Source organism: Oryza sativa, chromosome 4 (assembly GCF_034140825.1).
Source record: "Oryza sativa Japonica Group chromosome 4, ASM3414082v1".
Lineage (NCBI taxonomy): Eukaryota > Viridiplantae > Streptophyta > Magnoliopsida > Poales > Poaceae > Oryza > Oryza sativa.
Window position 1 is genome coordinate 34,402,467 of NC_089038.1, and position 23,291 is coordinate 34,425,757.

At 45.0% G+C, this 23,291-nt stretch overlaps 2 protein-coding genes across 3 annotated transcripts; one reads left to right on the forward strand and one right to left on the reverse strand.

The window, feature by feature from the left end:
* Positions 1–2,354: 2,354 nt before the first annotated feature.
* LOC107277992 (uncharacterized) lies at positions 2,355–5,589 on the forward strand. Its single transcript, XM_066309853.1, has 3 exons — positions 2,355–2,687; positions 3,284–5,050; positions 5,194–5,589. Exons 1-2 carry the CDS (start codon positions 2,355–2,357, stop codon positions 4,196–4,198), a joined length of 1,248 nt encoding a protein of 415 aa, XP_066165950.1. The 3' UTR covers positions 4,199–5,050; positions 5,194–5,589.
* A 101-nt stretch (positions 5,590–5,690) lies between these two features.
* LOC4337309 (auxin response factor 11) lies at positions 5,691–11,958 on the reverse strand. 2 transcript variants are annotated; one of them, XM_026025267.2, is made up of 15 exons: positions 11,534–11,958; positions 10,668–10,886; positions 10,446–10,558; positions 10,198–10,296; positions 10,061–10,117; positions 9,721–9,876; positions 9,549–9,633; positions 9,349–9,439; positions 8,749–8,913; positions 8,550–8,669; positions 8,171–8,246; positions 7,949–8,084; positions 6,496–7,874; positions 6,203–6,393; positions 5,691–6,105 (listed from the first exon to the last, which is right to left on the reverse strand). In XM_026025267.2, the coding sequence occupies exons 2-15, from the start codon at positions 10,756–10,758 to the stop codon at positions 5,997–5,999; spliced, it is 2,868 nt and encodes a 955-aa protein (XP_025881052.1). In that variant the 5' UTR covers positions 10,759–10,886; positions 11,534–11,958; the 3' UTR covers positions 5,691–5,996. The 2 variants fall into 2 exon arrangements, with proteins under 2 accessions (XP_025881052.1, XP_025881053.1); XM_026025268.2 differs by having other exon boundaries at positions 9,552–9,633; positions 11,534–11,953.
* Positions 11,959–23,291: the final 11,333 nt, after the last annotated feature.

Sequence of the window (23,291 nt, forward strand, 5' to 3'; positions counted from 1 at the left end):
GCGCCGGTTCTTCGTCACCTGTGGTGTGTTTGAGTGCCTATTCTGGCTATACCTCGTCGTCGGCCATCTCAGAGAGTATGGCTTGTCCATCCCCAAGATCTCCGACTTCAGCAACGAAGAGCATCAACTGCCGCCCGTGGGGCACGACCGTTGCTGAGTGACGGCTATATATCGATCTCAAAAATCGATCATCCCTCAAATCTGGGTCTTTGTTCGTATAATCTCAAAAAAAAAAGGTATAGAGGGGATTAAGAAAAAATAATTCCACGTAGATGTGAAATTAATCCTTCTAAATCTCTCTTATTTTTTTGGGAGGGATTAAACGAACAAATCCTCGTGAAACATTATCCATGAGAAAGGATCATTAGGATCATGCATGCATGCGCACACGACTTGACGACGAGGAGATAAAAGTGATCTATATACCGAGATAACGACTTACACTCATGGAGATATGCTGATTTAATTCCTGTTTGCCTCTCTAATCCTATAGAAATTTAGAAAGTTCATCTTCAGTACTACTACGTACTTCTTTCTTTCATTACGTCACATCAACTTAATTGTTTCTAGTTATGGAATGGTTTTATGCCCAAATTATCTCATTTTTTCTTTCTTTTCTTATAAAATCATATCACCTTAGTTTTATCTTTGATGATTAATTTATATTATTTTCTCTTTTCCTTCTGTTATTGGGTCATATCATCTTAGTTTTCCTTTTAAACGATCAATACATATATGATTTAAATAGTTATAGACCACATCATCAAATGGTTTATATATATAGCTTTTTTTTTCAATAGTCGATCAACGATAAAAAAATTACTATAATATGTAGCTATTTTACATGTTATTTTCACTAATATTATACAAAACTTTCATACAACGCACGAGATTTCATCTAGTTGTAAACAAACATGCACGCCATTTTCATTCATCAATATGAAGACAATAAAATTCAATTGCATCGAAAATAGTGTAGTGGAAGAGGGCGGAGTGATGGATTATATGATGCACATGCGTAATAGTGTAAGTATAAAATATGAAAAACTATGAAAAACGCCATTTGTTCGGATTTATCTATTCTAATCTAACCTACTTAAAGTAGATTTGGATTTTCTCAATCGTTACGTACACGCTTTCGTCCGTAGTCGTGTTCGCCACGTGCGATGTCCGCATTTTGTGTTTTCTTTCTTCATCTCCGATATACGCCCCGGCCCACCAGTCACGTAGCTTTAATTTTTGTGTTTTCAGACATATATACATCGATTCCTAATGTGATTAAACCACCACATCGCTCACAACGTCGGACGCGGGACACTCTTGGGACACACCGTATCTCTGAGCTGTGGCCTTGATTCATGCATGAGCCGTCAATGAGGAGCGTGCATTGAAATCTTCACCACCAGTTATTCAGTTAACCATGATTGGTTTGATCTACGTAGAAGCGCCGCCAATGCCAAGAATGAATGTAGCCCTGGAGGAGAGGGCGCCAGCCATGGAGGAGTGATTCGTTCTCATTGTCCGCGATTACGTAGAGTTTCACGACGACAGCGACATCGGCTCAACTAAACACGGCCTGGGTAGGTTGTGGGCATAGGCTGATAGGCCCCATGGTACGGCCGACGCCAACGCACCAGTGCTGTCACAAACGGTCGCCATGGTGGTTGTGCCGCCGGTTCTTCAAGACTGTCTGCAAGCGCAATGGGTTGTCGGGCTTCGCTTCTGAGCATGGTGCAGCTCTTTGTCATGCTCTGGAATGCGATGTTAGTGTGTTTTGGGCCATATATGTCCGCAGGCTTGTTTTTTTTTAGCAAAAATCAAAGGAAATGTGCGCCGATGGGGAGTCGACCCCTGTAAGATAAGTTAAGCCAACCCCTGTAGCCATACTACCAGCCGAATGTATGTGACAGTCTGAAAATATATATATTACATATATATTATATGTACTTAGTAAACCGCGGTTCTACCAGCCGGTTTACGGTTGGACTATCGAACTGGTGAACCAGCATGGTGATCGAGTCATCTACCGTTCCGGTTTTTTCTACTATGCCTATAAGTACCTTCAAGAGGGACTAATAAATTTTAGTCCCAGAGTGTACACTTTTAGTTACCTATGTCTGAATTCTTAGGGATTAAAAGGGACTAAAATGGAGGGACTAATGGATTAGTCCCATGAACCAAGTAGGGCCTTAGTCCACTTAACTCCTCAAATCTACTACATCCAATCTGATTCGTCCTTCAACTATAATACCAGATATTTTAATCCCTAACTATTAAAATCTATGTACCTTTCTTCCTTAGATGTTTCCCCTCCCCTCTCCCTTCCTCATAGTGCCACACGGGCTCGAGTAGGGATGGCGGTCGGTGTTGGTGCAACGACACCCATCGACAAGGAGCGTCATTCCCCCACCGTTCGACGGAATGATCACGATGGTGGCTGCCACGACACTAACCAGCCTTGCCACGTTGGTGTCGTCCGGCGATGGCGGTCATGGAGGAAGCTGCCTCTTCCTTCCTCCTCCCACTTCGACCAAAGCTCAACGCGCTTTCTTGACCGCCACTTCCTCCCTCTTCTTCTTTGTGCCCGAATTGGGAATGAAGATGGCAGTCGAGCATCGTCAAGCCAAAGGTGGAGAAGATGGGGGTGGCCTCCACCACTACCATCCCTCGCCAGCAACGTCACCAAGGTGAGGAGGTGAAAGTACCTCCCACACAACAAGCTGCCAAGGGGGGCGATGTGGAGAAGAGGAATGAGAGGAGTTGGCCAGTGAAGGGGTGAAAGGAGGAAGAGGAGGAGGAAGAAGAGAGAGATAAGGGTCGTCCAAAAAATTAAAATATGCTCACTAATTATATCAAACGTTTATGATTATCTCATGTCTGGTTGTGTATATGGATGTAGAGGACGGATTTCTATCTATTATTAGGGATGGGCAATGCCAACCATTTAGTTTCAAATCAAAACATCACAATTACCATTCAAATCATAAAAAAAATTGTAGAACATATTTTGGCATCAATCTAAAATGGACAAAACAAAACTAGTTAGAGAATCTATTGCGAACTACTCCTAGAACACAGAGAAAACCATGGTTTGCCTTAGCTCCTCCCAGAACAGAAGAACAGGACTAGTCGTACTAGTAGTTTCCGTAACAAATACCGGTGGTAGTGGGTTTATTCCCTACTCCCTGCTCATAAATGCATCTTTTGTTTTTCGATTTGTTGCAAGAACGGTGTAACTTCTACAGCGTACACACAGCAATAAACAGAGCTGTCTGTCAGCCAGCGGGAAGCGGGAACGAGGCAAAGGAATTGCTGCGTGCACACACTTCCCGTGCCACCGGCGTGTCCCCCAAAAATTCATAAACCTCTCACCATTATTTCTACCGTCTTACCAAAATCAAATCCAATTCCTCCCAAATCTGCGGGGTACTGTTCGTCCCTTCCGACGAAGAACGCGAGCAAACCAACCCCACCCGCCGCGGCGCGGCGGGGAGGGCGTACACTCTCCTTGTCGGCGCCGCCGCAACATTGCGAGGCCACGCGACGGCTCCTCGTCGCCAACCTTCGTCTTCCTCCACTCCACGCCGATCACAAGCACGTCGCCGACGATGATTTCACCAGCAGCAGCTACCTCGGCACGGCGGGGAAGGGGTACGCGCTCCTCGTCGGCCCCGCCGCATACCCGCGACGCCACGTCCGCTCCTACACGGCGGCGGCGAGGGGCGGCCCGCTCGCCCTCCTTGTCACCGCCCTCGACGAAGGTCTCGGCTCCATCCACCTCGTCGCCACCAACACCACCACCGCTTCTGGAGCTCTCACCGACCAGCTCGTCGACGGTATGGAAGAGCTGTTCCAGTTCGTCGTTGCCAGGATTTTCTCCTTCACCGACCTTCTCCCCACCAGCGTCCGCCAGCTCGCGCGCTCTGCCACCGCCAATGGTTCCATCACCGCCTTCACCGACCTTCTCCCCACCAGCGTCCGCCAGCTCGCGCGCTCTGCCGCCGCCAATGGTTCCATCACCGCCCACGGTTCGGCTTTCTACACAGACCTCGTCCACTACGGCAAGTGCAGCAGCGCCGCCTCCTTCAGCAGCAGTCTCAAGGGATGGATCCCTGCCATCTTTCCGTGCTCCACCTCTCCCGCCTTTCAATCCACCAGGCCAAGTGCCTCACCAGGAAATGTCAAGGAGCACCATTGAGCTCAGCTCCAATTTTCTGGCAGGCCCAAGCACAAATGTGGTGACAGACAGGCAGAGAGCTGATGTAACTCTTGATATAGTGGAATTACAAAATCTGGCTGGCCAGAGCAACAACACTGGATCAGGCCATGAATGGAGGATGGAAAATGGCTTGAACAATTTGGCTCGGGAGTGGGATACAGCTCAAGACACTGAAAATGGCACGGAAAGGCTGCTTGGACCTGCTGGGCAATTCAGACAGAGGACAAGGGAGAGAGACAGCAGCAGCAGCAGCAGGAGGAGGAGGAGGAGGAGGAGGGGCAGCAACAGCGGTGGCAGCAGCAGCTGCAGCAGCAGTAGCAGCAGCAGGAGGAGCAACAACATGAACAGCGATAGGAGTAGGGAGAGAGGCAGCAATGGGATCAACAATGGCCATACTGAGAGTGATGAAAGTAGGGAAAAAGAACGCAAGCGTTGGATGCGGCTAGGTATACTGGCACTATTGCTTCTTGCGTTCCATGGCTCACTTGTGCTAATTACCTGGAAGCTGCTGAAACACATTACAGATGAGTCAGAGCTTGATGTGTATATTGCTCTCTTTTGGTTTGGTCTCTTTATAGCTCTCCAAGCTGGGAAGTATCTTGTTGACACTGCCTATGATTTTGAGCCCACTAGAAAGACCGAGTTCATCCATCTGTGCCTCCATGCTTCCACACTTGTGGTGTTTCTCTTGCTGGGTCACACAAAAATCTGAAAAAATCACTCAAAGGTGGTTGCGCATGCTGTTGCTTATTTTCTTGAAATCATGGGTGCTGCAGCTATCCAGTTTTATTGCAAGGCCAGTGTTGATATTGATGTGGCCGGCCTCTAAAGGTATGGTTTCTGGAGGCATGGAAAAATATAGCATAAAGTGAGGGACTCATTGTTTCAATTATACTTATATGCTTATTCATATAGCTTATTAGCAATCAAAATAATGAGTAAATTTTACGTTGGGTCACATATTTTGAATGCAGACGAACTTATGTCTGGTGAAGTCTTCTACGAGTACTTATCAAGATGCGGGTGGCGAAATCAACTGGATTGATTGGAACGTTTGCAGGAGAGGATTTCTACCAGGAAGCGGTTTCTTTTGGATCGTCGCTAGTAGATACTACTCCTTTGTGATTGCACTGGTTTTTTGGCTATTGTTCTATCATCCTTTGATGCTCACATGTAGCATGAGGGTCTTAGGTACTCGGGGTGTTGCAAACAATGATTGTTCGCTCAAAGTAGAAATGTCAGATTTTTCTGAAATGGTTTTGTGAGACAAGCTCTTACTCCTACGGACCTTGCGACCTTGCTTGTAGCCTCACCCTTCTCCAGATCATATATGTCGTTCTATAATACTACATTGAAAAATTTGAAAATCATTGTTTTTGGTTCTACAATCTAACTCATGTTTGTATACTGTACTACCTCCCCTCGTATTGCATCATGGAGAGAGATCAAACTGAATGTATACTGAGTGAAGTAAGGAACCAAATAAGTTTCTGATTCGACATAGCTCGCAACATACAGTGGAAGTTGGAAATGCATCAAAGCATGAGTAATCACTGCACACTATTTTCCACAGCTTGGGCTTTCCTACCTGGTCTTCTTGCAAAAGATGAGCCTTTTTTTTTCCTGTAAGTCTCTACCACAAACACTACTGTCAAGTGTCAACAAATCAGCTTAACATTCAGTAATGCAACGCATTCAGAGAACTACAGCTTCTCGGATGTGCATTTCTCTTGTGGCCTTCATGTCGATATAGAGCTTCATCCAGAAAATGGTACTACTAAGCTGCTTGAATACAGTCGTTCAAAACATGCATGCCATTCTCGCTCATCTGTTGTACTTCTGAAGGTGACAAAATCCGGATGCACCGGACACAGTTGATGAATTCCCTGTAGAAGCAAAAGCACATAGGTATGAGTGTCAATTAATATGCTGACCAGGAGTAGAAAGAACAGGAGACACCAATTCGAAGACATGTCTACTTACTCCCATGGATCATCTCCGACAAGAAGAACATCATTTTCGTAGTCGACATATACAAGCTTCCACTCTGAACTGCCAGGATGCTCCAATTTCCCCTGGAGACCAAACATGCAAGCGATGGCAGATCTCAACTCATGGTAATTTCTAAACCCTGTAACATCGATAGATCTTCCAACTGATCCTTGCTTTTGAACCTATGTATTACAAAAAAAAACATAATAGATAGTTGTTAAGTTATATTTACTATCAAGAGCATTTGACAAATGGTAACATATAAACAGTCAAGTAGTATAAACCTTTGTATATGTCCGCACTGGTGGTTTCATCGGCTTCGCACTTCGGTCAAGGCTGTACTCGGTTGCATCCATACTGCAAGCTGATGTTCCCATGGAATTGGTATGAATCTCTGGCAAAGACAAGATTTGGGATTCTTTTAAACGTGGCAACTTTGAGTACATCCCTGCATCAAAGCCCCCAGTAGACATTGGTTGAGAGCATGAAGTGGTGTTTATGCTTCTGTGTGTAGATTCCATGTGAAGTCCACTTAAGTTTGCACTCTGACTTGCACTCTCTTCAGAAAAACTCATCTGTACAAACGAGTTGGACGTGCTTGGCAAATTGCTTCCATCATGCTGGAGTTGGACCTCCAAATTTTGCATGTCAGGTGAAAGAAAGGTTAGTGAATTCAGATCTGGGCTGGAGATGAATTCTTGTATGGAATTAGGAAGGCAATCAGAAAGACATGAAGCCTGAAAAGTCTCCATAGTATCAGCAATCATTGAGGGAGGTATATCTGCAGAAGAACTGAAAATGTTCTCTGACACACCGGCTGGTTGAATTACATTGGAGTCTTGGTAGTAGGAAGGCTGAGTCATCCAATCAAGACCATCAATGAACTGCGAAAAACACCCTTGGTTTGGAAACGAATTGACAGACTTTCCTCCATCAGGTGATTTTGATGATTCTACCTTTGGTGGCGACAGCACTCCCTTTTGTTCAACCTGATGGCCATGCGGCTGTCCAACAAAATTACCTTGAGTAAGTGCACCTGATGAATCTTCAATATTTCCACAGTTTACTTGTTCATCACAACCAACCAGTTTCGATTCTAAACCAACCTGCTGATTGTCACAGATCCAAGAAGGGGCTGAAGAAAGGTCAGATTTCTCTGAAACGGTTTTGTGAGGCAAGCCCTTCTTACTCCTACGAGTCTTGCCTCTAGGCTCACCCTTACTGTTTTGCTCCGAAGTACTTCGACTTGTGTATGAATCTGTGTTTCTTGGATCTCTTGATGTAGCATTCAACTTTGACTCAGAAATCGAATCAATGACAGGCTGGACTTCAGAGCCTTCAAGATCACCATTCTGCATATTTGCCATATGGAACTGGTGCTGGGCATCATCTGAAGGCAGGCTTTCTTGCTTTGTCAAACAAGCTGAAGTGCTAACTGTTAGAGGAGGGATATAATTTTGCTTCACATTTTGGATAATACTAGAATATGAGGACTGGTGAAAACTAAGGGGACTCCCAAGGGTTTGACCAGATTGGTTGAGAAGCATGATAGCCAATTCTGATCCAACAGCTGGAATGTGCTGCAAACTGCCATAGGGATTACCCTGAGCCCTTGGAAATGATGACATATTTGCTGATCCAATTTCCATCCCAGGCACTGAAACTGCAAAAGGGTAAGGCATGTTTCAGCATATTGCACGACCATAAATATTTGTATAGCATATGTCAGAGACATACCTCCATAACCAGGAAGACATTGCCGCTTTGAATTCAAGGTCGACGAAGGGAACACAAGAGTGTTTTCTGGAGTTTCAATATCCCATATGCTCACACGCTCAGGTCTTTCTCCATACCCATGTTCATCCCATTCGACCTAGTAGCAAGAAGTATATAAATATCAAATACACCATGATAGGCAGAATTCTGAGTTTTCCTTAAGCTTTTGCATGAAAAAGGCACCTGTAAGTTGCGCCATTTAGAATTGGGCCATCTCATGGGGTCGTAGTCACTTATTCCCACAACTGTACCTGTGTATCTGTAAAACAAGACAATTTTGTTTACAATATGGAATATGTTTTCTAGCTGTACTTAATCAACAAAACGCTAAACTCAACATAGAACGCAAGTATGCCCATGCAACGACATTTGATGTAGTCATTATTTTTCCAATGTGAATCATGAAAATTCACAGTTGAATTATTTATACTTTTAAAGCAGCATAATCCATTACACGGTTGTACACCAAGGTCTAGTTTGTGGACATAAATAAATAGCATAAAGATAAAATCTGAAACAGAAAACAAAAGCTATGTAAAATGAGAACAAAAAGTGGACAAACCTGCGCTTGCTTGACTCCTCTGTCTCAAACATCATCGCAAATCTCATTCCAACTGATGGTTGCATATATGTTGCCTTGTTGTACCTTGCTACAGGAATTACAAATGGCGAAGGACTTGTCCTATGGAGATTCCATGAATGACCAAATGCTCACCAGGAAAAAAAAAAGCATATGTAAAAGGGTAAGTAAATTTCTGTACCTAGGATTGTAGTAGATAGTAAATGAACTACCACTTGATGCGGCATGAGCTGCAGCAGCAAGAACGCCAATGTGCATGCTATCAGTAGATAGAACAGAAGATGACAACATTGTTTGTTGTCGCGTGGCTCGCCTAACACCCAAAAGAAGTTGTGACTTCTCATCCCTGCAATCAGGAACTTCTGTCAAAAATGGCATTTCATCCTCACATATTTGTGAAGAAAATATTATACTATTACATACAAGCTGTTGTCAGTCCGAGCGAGTAAAAAGTGCGGTGTCCTATAACAGTCATATTCACATTAGAACTGACAAGAAATAGAAAAGTTATTGTTGTTGAGATTTTAATATTCTAGAAAGTTGAATATGTATATATTGGTTAAGGTTAAGTAGATAGCCGCTGTAGGAAAATCTAATACTGGTAATGGACATTCTTTCGAAAGAGCAAATAACATAAGCAGTTCTTGTGGTATTTCAATGCATGAATTGTTGCATAGGGTTTAGTATCAAAAGGCTTAACAATCTCAGATTCAATTTTCTGATAGCACACACAGGTTAAGTAACAAACAGACTTTGCATGTATTTATAGAACTTATTTCACCTTATAAATAAGACAGAGTCCCCTGCTTTTAGACGCTTTGCCCCAACAAAGAGACTCCATCCAGTTGTTAGAAGATGTCGTTTTGGCTGTCCTGCAAGGGACAAGAAAAGAAGAAACTTTTAGGAGACAGTGGCCCAAGAAGCATATATTTATGTATCAATGAACAAGACAAATAAAATCCGAATATTGTTTGACCCTACCACGATAAATGTGACGGAATGTCCACATGTTATCATGCAAATCTCGAACAATAAGCTCCTGGTTAGGAGGTTGCATTGAGTAATCCTGTCGGTACAAAACTTAAACCCATGAGCTGAAGCATTTTTTTACAGAAAAACTATGCGGCAAACAAAATGTAGATAAAGGCTATACCAGTTGTGGGAACAACTTCTCTGCAGCCCTTCGTGGCACCGAGAAACCACCATGTGTACTCGTATCACTTGCGGTTAAATTCTTGCAGAAATATTCAGTGGGGTGCTTGCTTTTGGTATAAGCACCAAGAGTTGGAATAGGGAATACATCCGTTTCCTACAATAGACGGCACAAATAAATATTAATTTAGAATCCATCTTTTATTCCTTGCACACTGAATTTTTGTTTCTGTAATCACATTTTATGCATTTCAATAACAATTGGTGTTTACATTTTAATAGAACCAAATAAAGTAGTACAGAACTCAGTACACAATGTAACAGAGAAACATCATACTTACAGAGTTTACTGGCTGAAGGGTCATCTGTGCATAAACTTCATCAGTGTCCTTGTCGGCCTGTGCAAAACAAACAATCAAGCACAGGCAAAACACATTTGGCCACAAATATGTTTGGAATTGAATTTGCTTGAACTCACATGCAAGGTGATGTTGTGAACTTGACACAGCAACTGAGATGGCAGGTTTGGGTAGTTCGGAATGCGGGAATTTGGAATCTTTCTAGTTGTCGCTGCAACCTGCAAGGGCATCATCCCTTCAACATTGATCATTCCAATAGCAATCCCAAAGTATTATTGAGCATCAATCTGACCAAATTGTTGTCTATGGTTGCAGCATTTCAAAACGAGATTAGCTGCAATTTGTGAAAAAAGACAGTAAGATTGACCTGTTCACTGTGCCCCTGAGGGAAGTAGTACACGAGGCTCCCCCGCTGCGGCAAGCACACAAGCGGCCCGGCACAAGCGTGCCAGAGCTCCGAGTTGATCACCTTCTTGGCACCTGAAGAAGGAACGGACGCTACTCGCATCATGCCAAAAATTGCAACAAATTTGTGCGCAATTATGCATCAACAAGCAGCAGAATCTGACTGAAAGTCTGAAACACTCACCCTGTGTTTCTCCCATGAGCTGCATTTCGTCGAGCAGCGCTGCGGCATTTCTCAGAACACCCGTCTTGGCCTTCTCCTGCGAGGACGCCATATGTCTCCAAGAAACCCAAGAACAGCTGCAATCTGAATGCCAAGATTCTGATAAAACCTCAATTCCAGAGTACTAAGCCAAGCGAGCAGCTTAGCCACACTTCACCATCGACCAAATGTCACAAATGCCTGCATACCATTGCAACAGAGGCAGAGGATATCATTTCATACGGTGTGCAGTGTGAGCAGCAGTCAAAGTGGAGAGCCAAAATAAAATAGGAATTCGTGGAGAAGGGAGGTTCAAAATGCATTGGCTAGCTATAGCTTGGGTGTTGGGTCCCCATGGCGGCCAAAACCACCTCCCTTTCCCAAGAAAGCAGGCGGCTTTTGTGTTTTTACGCCACACAGCTCATGTCTCTAGGATTAGTAGCAGTAGAAAGCTACGCGGAGAGTAGTAGCACTAGTACTAGTAAATGTCACCACGAATATATCAGCTACGTGCTCGACGAAATGCCACTTGGCAATCATCCTCTGCCGTGCAGCTTGTAAATGCAAACACAACTCCAGGCGAATGCCTACGAACAAGGGAACAGGAACGCCACCCCTCTAGTAGCACTAGTACCAGCCCTCCTTCCCCCAGGTGAGGCATTTTCACAAGAAGCGAAGACCATCACTCACCCATGCATATGAATGTGTGATCGTAGTCTCAAGAACATCGGCAATGCCGGAGGGAACACCCAAGATCACCGGATTAGAACAACCAAAAACTTAAAATGGGTAATGCTAAGAAGAAGCAAGTAGCTGAGAGACAAGCCAAGAGCACAGAGCCCACTCACCTCCTGAGAGAGGAGAAGACGCCGCAATGGCACCCCACGAATGTCTCCAGTGGCACCCGCCCAAACCCGAAGTATAAAAAAGAAGCAGCGAGTGTGGCAAAACGCGCAACGCCAGCAAAGGCAAAGCGGTGAAGAGAGAGAGATGGGCAGGCGAGCTCGTGCTACAGCTAGGCCCGGACGCACGCGAGGAGGAAGAAGAAGAGGTTGTGGAGTGGAGTAGACGGGTGTAGGAGTAGTAGTAGGATGGGGGCAGTAGATGGCAATGATACGGAGGAGGGTGGTCGTGCTCCCCTCTTCCCCTTTGCGCCTTTTGCCTTCTCTCTCTTGGTCTTGGCTTCCCAGCCTCTCTCCTGCTGCTGCTGCTGCTGCTGCTGCAGTGTGTGATGCTGCTGACCGCGGCTGCTTTGCGCGAAAGATGCCGACCTTTCGAGGGGGGAAGCCATGATTCCTCATTTGCGCAGGCTCGCTCGCTGCGTGTCGTCCCTCGCTACCCGCTGTAGCTTTTCCTTGCGTCGTCGTCGTCAGTCGATCGCCTCTCTCTCTCTCTCTCTCAATGCACGACACTATCCCCATTTGCTCGCTTCTCTTTCCCATGGTGATCCCCCACTTGTCAGCGCAGGCGTACGTACTGTCCTCGTGTCCAGCCAAACGCGACGCGCCGAGCCGTGCCACATCTCTGTCCCTCCCTCCACCATGCGACGCACGCCACATTTTCTCGGTCTCGTTTTCTCACGCACGCGGCCACGTCTACAACACTAGCAAAAACGTGAGCACAATATAACAGCTACTACTCCAACCGGTAGATCGACGGATGGAAGGCATGGCGTATTTGGCCTCGAAAGGTTAAAAAACAAATGGTACGCCAATAATGAGATTCCCGCGAGCGGTTTGCTTTTCGCTGTTGACGATAAAAAGTCACTTTTTCCCCCTCTTCTTACCACCGCCAGGGATCAACATGAGGAATCATGCAAATCATCGCTGTGGCGTCCGATGACCTACTGCTGCTGCGGCTAGTAGCCTGCTACTACGATCGATCGAGTGAAGTGTGTTGTAGCTCACCACGAATCATTTCGTTTTCCTCACGCTTTTGCACCAGTTGGGACAAAAGGTTCGTTTCGTTTTACAAATTTGCGAAAAGGCATGCGTTTACATGCGTCTATGCCATGCCGTCACAAAAAGCGCGCGATTAGTACGATTACAAAAAGAAGTCATGCGACGACTTTCATATTGTGAGCTGAAAATCCACTAACCTTTGCATTGTATCCAAAAGCAGTTTTTTTGGGACAGAACTCACATCGTGCACAGTTGCATACTCCATCAGTATAGTGTACTGTGCAATTGTGCAGCGTGTATACCTTAGGACATTCATAATGCGCCACTAGTATTTGCGAAGCCTCGCACACCACCTAGATCAGGAACAATGTTTAGCTACATGTGCCACAGTGCAAGTTACTACTTGTGGGTCCCACCAGTATCAGCTTTTACCACTTTTTTCTCTCCCCTCTCTCCTGTCTTCTTTCCCCACCGCATTCACCGCACTGAGCAGCCAAGCGGCGACGGCACCGACCGGAGGGGCGACGGGGCTTGGCTCTCGCCGGCGCACCAGCCTCCTCCTCCCCCCTCCCCCCCCCCCCCCCCGCGGCGAAAAAAGATGAGCGCCGGCGCGCGGAAGTGGAGGAGGAGCTTGGCGGCGGCCCGACTCCCCCAGTTGATCTAGGACGGCATCGGGCGGCGGGGCAATCAAGCGGCGGCCCGAGCTCCTTCCGCACGAGCTGCGCGGCACCGGGCGCGTGCAGCTGTAGGATCGAGATGTCGACTAGAGGGGGGATGAATAGGCGATTTAAAACTAAATAACACCTAATCAAATCTAACTTAAGTTGCTAGGCTTGGTGAGGGTGAACTCTAACTAAGCAACTAAGTTATGTTTTGCAAACCTAGGGTGATAGTGGCTCAATTATATCTCTAGGAAAGTAAATCACGCTCCTATGTCAATGTTTTGCAATCCTAGGGTGATATGATCTCAAAGTGTCTCTAGAAATGTAAATTGCACAAATTTAAATGCGACAATCAAAAGAGACAATGAGACAAGAGATTTTTCACCGAGGTTCGGAAACTCGCCGGTTTCCTACTCCCCGTTGAGGCGAGCCCAACTCCACCGCTCAACCACGAAGCCACCGCACGCCCCCTTCGTCAAGGGGTGGGCAAGGCGGGAGCCGGCCCACGGAGAGGACTACCCAAGCCTCGATCACTCGGGGTAGTTCTTCCTTCACTCCGAAGGTGGTGAACTCTAAACCACTCACAAACCGGCGCCGGGCCTCCTCCACAATCTTCTCGGAGAGGTCACCGGGCAACTCCTCCACAAGCCGTCTAGGAGGCGGCAACCTCCAAGAGTAACAAGCAATGACCCGGTGTGGAGATGATCAAGTGCCACACTAGCTCTACAATGGAAGCAAATGCACTTGACTCTTGGCTAAACAACCCTCTAACACACTAGATGGATGAACACAAAGCTCAAGTGAGTGTGAGAGAGGTGCAAGGGGTGTATGCAATTGAATTGGGTGCCAAGAGAGCCCCCTTGCTGCTGGTGGGGGAGTATTTATACTCCCACCCACCAAAACTAGCCGTTGGGGGCGAAATCCCCCAACTCTGTGCTCTGCCGGTCTAACCGGAGGTATGTGGCCGGTCAGACCGTGCTACTCTGCAACGGCTAGAAAACTAGCCGTTGTAGCCCTGTTAGAGGGCCCCATCGGCCTGGCCGGTCAGACCGGCATGGGATGGCCGGTCAGACCGGCCTCGGCTCGGTCAGACCGCCATCGGCTCGGTCTGACCGAATACGGCTCCGTTGGCTCTGTATCGGCCATCCCGAGCAGCACCATCTCGGCCTCTAGGGGGCCGGTCTAACCGGGAAAGTGCCGCCGGTCAGACCGCCACTATGTAGCCGGTCTGACCGGCCAGGGCACGCCGGTCAGACCGCCACTATGTGGCCGGTCTGACCGCCCCTGGTCAGGCAGAACCCAGTGAATTTGCAAGTGAATGTGTGTGTAATGAAAAAGAGAGCACAAATGAAAATGCAATGACCTAATGTGGCAATTAAAATCATCTGTTTGCTAGGTCATTACCCCTCTTAATAGTACGGCGAAACTAAAATTAAACTAGCAAATTTGATCGCCCTACACCTCGATCAATTCTAAATTAAAGCGCTAGTTTTACCGTCTTCTTTCCCTTTGCTTTGCGCCGTCAATTTTAATCCATCGATAATCATCCATGCGCACATATGACGTGGACCTAACTTAAAATGTATAGCTCAAAGACAACGGTTAGTCCACAATTAGTGCTTGTCATTAATTACCAAAATTAACACTAGGGGCCTAGATGCTTCAATCTCCCCCTTTTTGGTAATTGATGACAAACACCACAAATATATATAATCAAACATAGAGCACATGGACATATATTGTTTTGACAAGCAAAAGCTCCCCCTAAACATATGCATAACAATCACAAATAGCAAATATGGAGCCAATGCACAATTCAATTTCACATTTCAACATATCACAAACACAAGAGCAATATCTCAATGTGAACTTCAAGAAATATTCATCCATGAGCATAAGATGGTCACAAATATATCAATGTCACACCAACCATCCATCATAGAACAAGTTCACATTAAGACCACATAAAGGGCTCACAAATAAATATAGGCTATTACAAGACCACGAAGGGTCCAAATGACATAGAGAACAACAAAACGAAAAAGGAACACACAATATAGAGTAATAGCCCATACCCATACCAAATATAGCCCAATCCTCCTTAACCTATTAAATATGAGGTGACTAACCTCACTACTACTAGACCCAACCCACAAAACATAAAACACACTATTCTCCCCCTTTTGGCATCAAGCACCAAAAAGGTCTTCACTCTTGTGGAGGAGAAGGAGGACGCGCCGAAGTGGAAGGATGAGAAGCATCACGGTGGCGATGATAGACAAAAGCTTGGGTACTCTCCAAGGTTTGGACTCGAGAATCCAATACACCCACCCTAGTATGCAATCTTCCCACCGAAGTATTCAAGTTGCCAACATCGGTGCACAAGCCACGAACATCCTCATGCAATGCTTCATGCCCGGTGGATAAGCGTTGAATGCTTTCACTTAGGGTATGAATAGCCCCAAGGACCGGGTTGAAGAAGTCATTGGGTTGCATTCCAAAGTAGGCATATTGTAGATGGAAAAAAGCACTTGGATCATACCCTTGAGGAGAAGGGGGGGCTGCACTTGAGCTTGCACCTTGATCGAATGTTGGTTGGCGCACACGAGGAGCTCTAGGGGAGGAGAGTTGGAGACGAGGCTTGTACTCCTTATGTTCTTTTAAATTGTGACCAATTTGTCCCAACTTGCTTTGAATCAACCTCATTATGTAGGGAGCATAATAGATTCCTTGTCCAAGAGTCCCCTTTGAGATGGCAATCTCCTTCATCATAAGGTTGATAACATCAAACCGACGACCATCCATAATGGCATCAATAACATGCCAAGCAACTCCGCGTATGTCATCATTGTTGCCGCATCTTGGGAGGATGGTGGCCCTTACTATGCGGTTGATCACACTTGGGAGAGCCCTCAAACCCGCCACCTTGCCATATGTGTGCCTTCCCCCTTCTTCATAAAACTGAGAAAAGTGATCAATGGGGAAGGGGTTGTGGGTGTGCTCATCATGAAGGTCATCCCCGTTGTTGAAGCGAATGTGCAAGAGCTCCTTGGATTCACGGCGGTTGATAGAGCATCGGAGGGTCCTCGACATCCACTTCATTGCATCACAATCGCCGGACACCCATACGGTGGCATAGAATTGCCGGATGAGATCTTCATCAAAAGGTTGCTTCATGGTGACAATTCTATCAATCCCAACGGTCCGGAACATCTCTTGCAAATTCTCAAACTCCGGTGTCTCACCAATGTGCTTCCAAGAAATCCACTTGTGTTCGGCGAAGGCTTTGTTGGCATACACTTGTGCATACACGGACTTTTGGAACCGTGTATGAAATCTTGGATCATTACAATCGTTAGGCCTTCGGAATTGATTATGATGACGGAGGATAGTGTATTGTTGAGCATTCCTCAAATTAAGCACAAATTGGATGGTGGAATCGAGAGGACTCCTATCATCACTTGCCTCATCATCTTCACCATTTCCACTCTCATTGTCATCACCATCATCACTTACTTCCATCTCATCACCCTCAACATTTTCCATATTGTCATCATCACTTTGAACATACTCATCTCCGCTTGAATCCTCATTCTCACTGACGGGATCGGGCGTGGGCTCACGACGACCATGGCGAGTGCGGGGAGGCATAGCTGAAAAACATGGAGCAAAGGATGGATAAACAACAGTTTTAGAAGCCACATAGTGAAGTGGGAGAAGGGGGAGTGCTGTCTGTCAGGGGCGGTCAGACCGAGAGCCAAGGCCGGTCAGACCGCAAGCCCCAAGTCGGTCAGACCGACGGCCATAGGCCGGTCAGACCGGCGGCTTACGGCTGGTCAGACCGACGGTCCTCGGCCGGTCAGACCGCAGGCTCTCGGCCGGTCAGACCGCCACTGACAGTAGCACAACCGAATCCTTCCACAATCCACACAAATGATTCTAAAAAAATATTGTTAGGACAAAGTTGCACAAGATTGGAACATGAACATCAAAGTGTAGGTCTATTTCATAGAGATTGAAGCAAAGGGGGAAACTACCCTTAACCCTAGAATTGAAATAGACCGATTTGAGAGAAAAGCACAAGAGTGAGAGTGATTTACCGGTTGAAGGAGTTGAATCACACCAAGAAACCACCCTCTATTGGTGCAAATCGAAGAACACCTCTTCCTTCACCTAGGGTTCCATGCCATGGATCACAAACTCAATAAGAACTCAAATCAATCCATGGAATAGAGAGAGGAAGAGGAGGAGATTCACTTACGGTGTAACCGGAGTGATTTTGACGGTTGAACCGGATGGATTTGGTGGAGGGAGGTGGCTAGGGTTTGGGAGAGGAGAGAGGAGGAGTTTTTTCGAGTTGGAGAAGAGAAGAGATGAGATGGGATGAGGAGGGGTCGGGTAGAAGGAGGAGGAGGAAGAAAGGACAAAGTCCTGGGCCCACCATCCCCAGCTGGTCAGACCGGCTTTACGTGGTCGGTCAGACCGCCGGGTTGCCGCCGGTCAGACCGTGCCCTAGTGGCCGGTCAGACCGCTACTACCAGGCCAGTCAGACCGCGCATATAGCGCCAGTCAGACCGCCTGGCCCCCCAGCCGACTGTGCACAGCCCTTGCACAGTTGGCTGCCCCCACTCAATAAAAATCAATAAAATTTTGATTTTTGGAGCAATTTTGAAATGTGTGAGTTGAAATATTGCCAACCATTCATAATATTTGAAATTTATGAAGATTTGCAACAAAACTCACTTGAGTGCTAGGATGTGGCCTTTTATGGTCTATAGGGGTTTTTGGACGAATTTGATTTTCAAACAACTTTTGAAATATTTGGTTTTTGAATATGATTTGAATACCAAAAACATTTCAAATCCTCCTCACTACCAACTTTGTTTTGAATCTTTTCTCAGATTCCTTCTCAAACTCATTTTGGGGTTTAATCTTATTTTGACCAAAAACAAGAATCTAGATTCTTCAAAAGAGAGCCAAAATGGTATTTTTCATTCAAAAATCATTTTTCTAGCAATGTGAGGCTTGGAAAACATATAGGGACCCTTTTGAAACATTTTCCAAAGAGTTAGTTTTCAAATATCATTGATTTTGCAAAAGTTTTGACTTATGTTGACTTGGGCATTTTGAAAAACACTACTAGCACTTTTGGTTGATTTGCTCACATATAAAAGGAAGTAAAGCACATGCAAGAGTCCAAAACTCCCCCTTAATGTGACATGCTCCATTTTCGCAATGAAGAACCAAATGGCAATAAGTCCAAAGCATAAGAGCAAATAGGAGCAAATATATAAAATGCAAAAGAAGCAACCATAGTGCACAATCTCAAACCACATTAGAGAAATCTATGACATTTAACTCATTCCTCAACTTGCAAAAGCGGGTTTCATCAAGAGGCTTGGTAAAGATGTCAGCTAGTTGGTCCTCGGTTCTTATGTGGCTAATGACTATGTCACACTTGGCAACATGGTCTCTTAGGAAGTGATGGCGAATGTCGATATGCTTGGTTCTAGAATGTTGGACCGGGTTATTGGCTATTTTTATGGCACTATCATTGTCACATAGGAGTAGGGTTTTGGTGAAGGATATGCCATAGTCCAACAAGGTTTGTTTCATCCAAAGCAATTGGGCACAACAACTACCCGCCGAAACATATTCCGCCTCGGCGGTAGAGAGGGCTACGGAGTTTTGTTTCTTGGATGACCATGACACAAGGGATCTACCAAGCATTTGGCAACTACCGGATGTGCTCTTTCTATCCACTTTGCAACCGGCATAATCCGAATCGGAATAGCCAACAAGCTTAAATTTAGCACCTTTTGGGTACCACAAGCCAATAGTAGAGGAATGCTTTAAATATCTTAGAATCCTTTTCACAGCCACTAAGTGACACTCCTTAGGAGCGGCTTGAAACCGTGCACACATGCAAACACTAAACATGATATCCGGCCTAGATACGGTAAAGTAAAGCAAGCTACCAATCATGGAACGATAAAGCTTTAAATCTACCAGTTTACCTCCCTCATCAAGGTCGAGATGTCCGTTGGTTGCCATAGGTGTCTTGATGGGCTTCGCATCCTCCAAGCCAAACCTCTTGAGTAGATCCTTGATGTACTTGGTTTGGCTCACGAACATCCCATCCTTGAGTTGCTTGATTTGAAGTCCAAGGAAGAAGCTCAACTCTTCAATCATGGACATCTCAAATTCCCTAAACATCATATCATCAAATTCCTTGCAAAATACCTCATTAGTAGAACCGAATATGATGTCATCAACATAAATTTGACAAACAAAGAAATCATCACCAATGATTTTTGTGAAAAGGGTGGTGTCAACTTTTCCAATTTTGAAATCCTTTGACAAAAGAAAATCTCTCAATCTTTCATACCAAGCCCTAGGAGCTTGTTTTAAACCATAAAGAGCTTTTGAGAGTTTGTAAACATGGTTAGAATTTTTAGGATCTTCAAAACCGGGAGGTTGTTCAACAAAGACAAGTTCGGCAATTTCACCATTTAGAAAAGCACTTTTCACATCCATTTGAAATAGTTTTATATCAAAGCATGATGCAAATGCAAGAAGGATGCGAATAGCCTCAAGTCTTACTATGGGGGCAAAAGTTTCACCAAAGTCCAAACCTTCAACTTGTGTGAAACCTTGCGCCACCAACCTTGCCTTGTTTCTCACCACCAATCCGTTCTCATCTTGTTTGTTCCTAAAGATCCACTTTGTCCCTATGACATTGTGGTCTCTAGGTCTTTCAACCAAAGTCCACACCTTGTTTCTTGCAAAGTTGTTGAGCTCTTCATGCATAGCATTCATCCAATCCGGATCACAAAGAGCTTCATCTACATGTTTTGGCTCAAGACAAGAAACAAACGAGTAATGTTCACAAATCGAAGCGACACGAGATCGAGTTTGAACACCCTTACTAATGTCACCCAACACTTGGTCAATTGGGTGATCCTTGGAAAGAGCGGTGTGTATTCTTAGAGGCATAGGTGGATCTTGTGCCTTCTCCTCCTCCACTTCAACTTGAGCTTGACTTGGCGAGGCGGAAGTAGATGGCTCATCTTGAGTGGAGGTGGATGGCTTGTCTTCCACTTCAATAGGCTTGACATCTCCAATAGACATGTTCTTCATAGCTCTCATCAAGCCTTCATCACCTACATCATCCAAATTCTCGTGCCCCTCTTAGGAGCCATTAGTCTCATCAAATTGAACATCGGCGGTTTCTTCCACAATACCTTTGTTCTTGTTATAGACCTGGTATGCCTTGCTATTTGAGGCATAACCTAGAAAAAACCCTTCATCACACCGACTTTCAAATTTGGTTAGTCTAACACTCTTTCGGTAAATATAACATTTGCAACCAAAAACTCGAAAATGGGCGACATTTGGCTTCCTCCCAACAATTAGCTCATAGGAAGTCTTTTTCAAGAGACGATGCAAATAAAGCCTATTGGTTGCATGCCAAGCGGTGTTTATGGCTTCCGCCCAAAAGGAATCGGAAACACTATATTCATCTAGCATAGTCCTTGCCATCTCAATCAATGTACGATTTTTCCTTTCCACTACAGCATTTTGTTGAGGTGAGTAGGTAGCGGAAAGTTCGTGTTTGATGCCAAGATCATCACAATAGTCCTCGATATTGGTATTCTTAAATTCGGAACCATTGTCACTTCTAATTTTCACAAGAGTGCAACTAATTCATTTTGGGCCCTTTTTGCAAACTTTTTGAAAAGCTCGGCAACAATAGACTTATCATGCAAAAAGAACACCCAAGTATAGCGAGAATAATCATCAACAATCACAAGACAATGACTATTACCACCAATGCTCTTATAGGTTGTTGGGCCAAACAAATCCATATGCAAGAGCTCTAATGGTCTAGATGTGGACATGATACTCTTAGTAGGATGAGAACATGCAACTTGTTTGCCAGCTTGACAAGCACTACAAAGCTTATCTTTCTCAAACGTCACATCTTTCAAGCCCACAACTAGATCACGTTTTGAAAGTTTGCTCAATTGATTCATGCCAACATGAGCTAGCCTCCTATGCCAAAGCCAACCCAATGAAGTTTTTGCAACTAAACAAGTTTTCAAATTTGCTTCACTAGAATTAAAATCAACCAAATAAAGATTTCCATATCTAAAACCTTTGAACACACAAGACTTGTCAAGAAGGTTAGAAACAATAACTTCTTGTGGGAAGAAGGCACATAACAAGCCAAGATCACAAATTTGAGCAACCGAAAGCAAATTGAAATTTAGAGATTTAATAAGAGAGACATTTTCAATTGACAAATCATTGGAGATAGCAATTTTACCTAACCCAATTACCTTTCCTTTGCTATTGTCTCCAAATGTCACTTTCTCTTGTTCATTCCCTCCTACTTAAAATGTGGTGAACATAGCCCTATCACCGGTCATGTGTTGAGTGCATCCACTATCAAGCACTCAATGGCTCCCACCGGTGCGGTAGTTCACCTACAAAAGAAGATCAAGCTCTTTTAGGTACCCAAACTTGTTTGGGTCCTTGGAGGTTAGAGACCAAAGCTTTGGGCACCCAAATGGCATTCTTTTTACCACCGAGTATAGGGGAACCCACATATCTAGCAACAATGCTACCATCATGAGCCTTCCTAAGCATATAATGAGAATCAAACATGCATGTCTTAGGAGGCTTACCTCCGGGGCAATCACTCACCAAATGCCCAACCTCACGACACTTGGAGCAATACTTACCATTTCTCTTGACAAAACGAGTGGCATGGTGAGAAGGTTTCTTACCCTTCTTTGGAATGAATCCAAGTCCCTCCTTGTTAAGGATGCACCGTTGCTCACTCAAAATCTTGTCAAGAGTGTTCTTACCCTTGAAGCATCTCTCCAAACTCTTGTTGAGCTTAGCCACTTGCTACTTAAGCTCATTGTTCTCAACAACAAGTGAGGCATCACAAATAGAAACACAAGAGCTAGAACTAGAGCAAGGGCTAGGCATATCCATAAGATCATCACAAGAGGTATAAATGCTAGATGATGCAACATGAGCAATATGGCAAGTAGCACTATCATCAAGCAAATCACAAGATATGCCAACATCTATGTGAGCTCCATGTTGAGTAGTGGAAAGGAGGTTGTCATGAGCTTCCTTAAGCTTCTCATGAAAAATAGTGAGTCTCTCATTAGAGGTCTTTAGCTCCTCATACAAGACCTCCAAAGAAGCATGATCCTTCTTTAGAGCCTTGAACTTGACAATCTCCTTCTCACTATAAGCATGGAGCTCCTCAAACATACTCACAAGCTCATCATAGGAAACATCATCACAATCATCATCACTCTCATTATCACTAAGAGATGTTACCTTAGAGGAGCCCTTTGCCATGAGACAAAGTGGAGCGAACAGTGATGGAGCCTTCTTGATGGCAACAACGGCCATCTTCTTCTTCTTGGAGCTTGCATCATCACCACCTTCTTCCTCGGACCCGGATGAGGCGGAGATCTCCTCATTTGAGTCCCAGTCCCCGTTGAAAGCCTCAATCTTCTTCCCTTCCTTCTTAAGCTTCTTCATGAGCTTGTAGCCTCCACTCTTCTTCTTGGATGACTTGTCTCCATCATCATCCTTGGAAGGGCACTTGCAAGCAAAGTGTCCATTCTCACCACACTCAAAACACCTCAAGTTGGAGAGAGTCTTGTTAGGTCTTCTATTTCTTCTCCTATTGGAGTTGGAGCCCCTTCCTCTCTCCTTTCTCCTTCCCAAAAGATCATTGAACCTTCTAGTAAGAAAGACCATCTCTTCCTCCAAGTCCTCATTGACTTCATTCACCTTGCTCTTGCTCTTGTCTTCAACTTCGGCTTAGAGAGCAATGCACTTCTTGGAGGGTGAGGCTTCCTCCATCTCCTTCTTCTTCAACTTGTACATGTCATTGGTGTTGATCTTCCCAAGAGGCTTGCGGGTGTCATTCTTGACATGTCGGAGTTGATGAGCATGGTAACAAGGGTCTCATACTTCTTCGGTAGGGCTCTAAGCATCTTTTGGGCAAC

Bases quoted from the DNA above. Each gene is read 5' to 3' on its own strand.
- LOC107277992 (XM_066309853.1), top strand. From the start codon at position 2,355: ATGGCGGTCGGTGTTGGTGCAACGACACCCATCGACAAGGAGCGTCAT. The intron at 2,688-3,283 runs GTGAGGAGGTGA...TCTGTCAGCCAG, and splicing joins TCGCCAGCAACGTCACCAAG to CGGGAAGCGGGAACGAGGCA.
- LOC4337309 (XM_026025267.2), bottom strand. From the start codon at position 10,758: ATGGCGTCCTCGCAGGAGAAGGCCAAGACGGGTGTTCTGAGAAATGCC. The intron at 9,440-9,548 runs GTAGGGTCAAAC...TGTCCCTTGCAG, and splicing joins ATTCCGTCACATTTATCGTG to GACAGCCAAAACGACATCTT. The intron at 8,670-8,748 runs GTACAGAAATTT...GAATCTCCATAG, and splicing joins ACTATCTACTACAATCCTAG to GACAAGTCCTTCGCCATTTG.